Here is a 3,675-nt window from a genome sequence, read left to right as displayed (position 1 = left end):
CAGTCAGTACCAATCCCTGTGTGTGTGTGTTTGTGTCTGTGTGTGTGTCTCCCAGTCAGTACCAATCCCTGTGTGTGTGTGTGTGTGTGTGAGTGTGTTTGTGTCTGTGTGTGTGTCTCCCAGTCAGTACCAATCCCTGTGTGTGTGTCTCCCAGTCAGTACCAATCCCTGTGTGTGTGTGTGTTTGTGTCTGTGTGTGTGTCTCCCAGTCAGTACCAATCCCTGTGTGTGTGTGTGTGTGTGTCTCCCAGTCAGTACCAACCTGTTTTTCTCGCTCTCGCTCGCTCTCTCCCTTTCCACCCCTACCATCTCTGGTTTTCAAACTCTCTCTCTCTCTCTCGCCATCTCCCAGTTTCTAAGCGTCCTCTCTCTCTGTGACTGTTGCGGGAAAGACTAAATGGCCATCTTTTCCATTTCCAGGTTTGCCCGAACTCCTGCAGCAGGTGGGGAGTGACCCCCGGCCGAGAATCGCAGCTCACCTGACAGGTACAGAACTGTTCTCAATGTGACAGCATCCTCTAGTGAATAGGCCACAGCAGCTGGGAGGGGGTCGGGAGAAGGTGGAGGGGTTGGGAAAAGGGATGTATACTGATGAGATTTTGCCTTCTCTGTACCTAAGAGGATTTGAGCCAATCAGCATAATGGCTAGTGGCAACATACCTGTATATGTTGGATAGGGAACAGTTGGGTTAATTGGGTGGCACTAAAACCCAATTGACTGGTTTTGGAACAACCAGCAAATATATCAGTGCTCAGTGGCGGAATATTTAATGCTGGTTGTGAGAAGGTTTGCACCAATCCCAATAAAGGTTCTGATGGGAACATGTTCCTGGTGGAAACTGGAACAAATGATGTGCTGGACAGGATAGGATTGGCCAGATGGTCATGTCTGTCCTAGACTGGAACATCTTAGCTTGGTGCTACCTAGTCCCAACCCCTCCCCATGTCACTGTCACCCTCCACGGAGATGTCAGGTGAGATGTGGAGGGGATATTGTGGAAAAACCCTTACCCCACAGCCCACCTTCGGCAATCCCAGCAATCACCCGACTGTGTGCTAGTTATGAGGACACTCATAACGTGATACAGGTTACTCTAAGGCTTCCTGATGTAATGCTTCAGATTGGACTCAAATGACTTTGAGTAAAGTCTTGTGCCTTGTTCAAACAGAGGTCAAAGCTTGCCACATCATTCAAGGGTGAGATCTCTGAAATGATCATTTCTGAATCTGGTGAGCAAGTCTCCAATACAATTCCATCCGTCTGACCACAGCATCAGGCTTCTCACCCATTTAGGTGCAAGCACGGAATGATTTAGCACTTGGAAGGAGAGACTGGGGGCTATTCCAGCAAGGGTCCTATTAGTTAGTGGGAAAACTAAACAGAGCCAGTATGTTCAGGTGGGTAAACTATTCCATTCTTACATTGTCCTGGCTCTCTGTCTTTCATCAGCATTGCAAACCAAAGGAGGGAACGTGATTTGGCAGAATGAGAGTGACTCCACATTCACCGAGGGCCTGGAGTTCAGGGACAACCATCTTATCATCAAGAGGCCTGGACAGTACTTTGTCTACACCCAGGCGGTCTTCCACAGCATGGAGTGTCAGCCCCAGGCCGTCTATCTAAGCCACGAACTCACCAAGCTGTCGCCAAATTATCCTGAGGAAGCCATTCTACTGAAAGCCACCAAATCCGCCTGCCACTCTCACCAACGCAAGGAGCCCTGGTACAAAACCTCCTACCAGGGAGCCATCTTTGAGTTCCTGGAGGGAGATCAGATCTTCTCCAGGGTTAACGAGGAGACAACGGGATATGTAGACACAACCGAAGGGAAGACTTTCTTTGGAATATTTGCTGTGTAAATGAGGCCACTTTCATTGATGAACGCTGATCACAAAAAATTTCAAATTGAAATGCAGTGCAAGTTGATTGGGGAACATGGTCCTGTCTTAGTTCACCAAACGGAATGTGTTCTCTTTCTATTTATTTAAAGACGTGCAGCAAGAAAAGCTAACCAAATGTGTTGGGATGGGGTAGTGTGGCGCATTATCTTTCAAGAACAAAGCTCTAATCGGAGTGCAGGCTTTGGTTCCATCTGGCAGAACAATCCAGAGGGACCGAATGGCCTAAGCATGTTCCTGGGATGGTCTTGTTCTGTTTCATTCTTTTAACGTTGGGTGATGATTCGCTGCTGGAGATGTAATTGATTGTGTTTGAGTGAACAGGCAAATAACATGCTCTCAGTACGCTGACCTGATTTTATTATTTAAGATAATGCTGTCATAACTAGTCTGTTAATTTATTTAATATTTCAATGATATTTAATGTCCATAATGGGATGTGAATGCGTACTCCTCAGGGAGAGAATAATACAACAATCCCTGTCACTGACAGGTCTGATATTCAGGCTCACTAGCTCAGGTATCAATCCTTGTATAGTATGGTTTATGCCTTTCCGTCAATTTAGATTAGATCACTAATATATCTGTGAAAAATCATTGTCAATGATTGCACAAAGTCTTGAGATTTCTGTTAAGTGATGAAAGCCTGCCAAGCTCTCTCTCTGTCTCTCTTTCTGTCTCTCTTTCTGTCTCGCTCTCTGTCTCGCTCTCTGTCTCGCTCTCTGTCTCGCTCTGTCTCTGTCTCGCTCTGTCTCTCTCTCTCTCTCTCTCTCTCCCTCGCTGTGTGTGTGTGTCTCACACACATGAAATCACTGCTTTATGGTCTGGTAGGGCTATGGTGACTTTAGCAGTAATCTCCCTTGGAACCATCAGTGTTTGATGTAAAACTATGACATCTGTTTTAAAGATGACTTTCAGTGACAAAACTGTTGCCAAGTTTAAGATGTTCCAGATTGAAATGTTGGTATTTAAACCTATTTATTCATTGTTGATTTTATCTGTTATTTAAAGTCAAACTCACAGATGGGAGTTAATAAAGATATTTTCAGTACATTGAATGTTTGTTTCTGATTATTACACAATGATTAGTGTTTGTTGGCAATTAGATTAGATTCCTTAGTGTGGAAACAAGCCATTTGGCCCAACCAGTCCACACCGCCCCTCCGAAGAGTAACCCACTCAGACCCATTTCCCTCTGACTAATGCACCTAACACTATGGGCAACTTAGCATGGCCAATTCACCTGACCAACACATCTTTGTGACTGTGGGAGGAAACCCACGCAGACACTGGGAGAATGTGCAAACTCCTCACAGCCAGTCACCCGAGGCTGGAATCGAACCCGGGTCCCGAGTGCTGTGAGGCAGCAGTGCCAATCACTGAGCCACCATCATCCGCTCACCACCTGGTACTCCTGGTAGGTACTGTTGACAGCGTGGAGCCAGGATAACTGAACTGGCAATTTAAGAGGATAAGGCAGAATGGGAATGTGAGATGGGATTGGGAGATAGAGACTCGGAAAGGTCATCATAATATTCAGGATAAATCACCATCTAATCTGAGAGGTAATTGAATCTCTCTGACTTTAAAATTAACTCTGGGGAATTCCTCCCTTTTCCTTTTCAGTCGATAAAGATGTGTTACTCATGGTGACTACCAATAATACCCAGTCCCTTCACTGCACCCACTTCCCAAACAGCCCACCTCCCTTTCCCCCTGCTAAACGCGTCTCACATCCTTCTTGAAATGACGGTACTGTGTTCACTGACCACATCC

General features: G+C 45.9%; 1 protein-coding gene across 1 annotated transcript; it reads left to right on the top strand.

Moving 5' to 3' along the window:
• Positions 1 to 420: 420 nt before the first annotated feature.
• Positions 421 to 2,160, top strand: LOC122546262 (tumor necrosis factor-like; the record flags this gene model as incomplete). The annotated part of the gene is made up of 2 exons (XM_043685039.1): positions 421 to 486; positions 1,451 to 2,160. Coding segments are annotated over 2 exons (476 nt in total), but the record flags the coding sequence as incomplete, so codon positions are not given.
• Positions 2,161 to 3,675: the final 1,515 nt, after the last annotated feature.

This window comes from Chiloscyllium plagiosum, unplaced genomic scaffold (assembly GCF_004010195.1).
Source record: "Chiloscyllium plagiosum isolate BGI_BamShark_2017 unplaced genomic scaffold, ASM401019v2 scaf_6270, whole genome shotgun sequence".
In the NCBI taxonomy this organism is placed as follows: domain Eukaryota; kingdom Metazoa; phylum Chordata; class Chondrichthyes; order Orectolobiformes; family Hemiscylliidae; genus Chiloscyllium; species Chiloscyllium plagiosum.
This window is presented reverse-complemented; position numbering and strand designations above follow the sequence as displayed.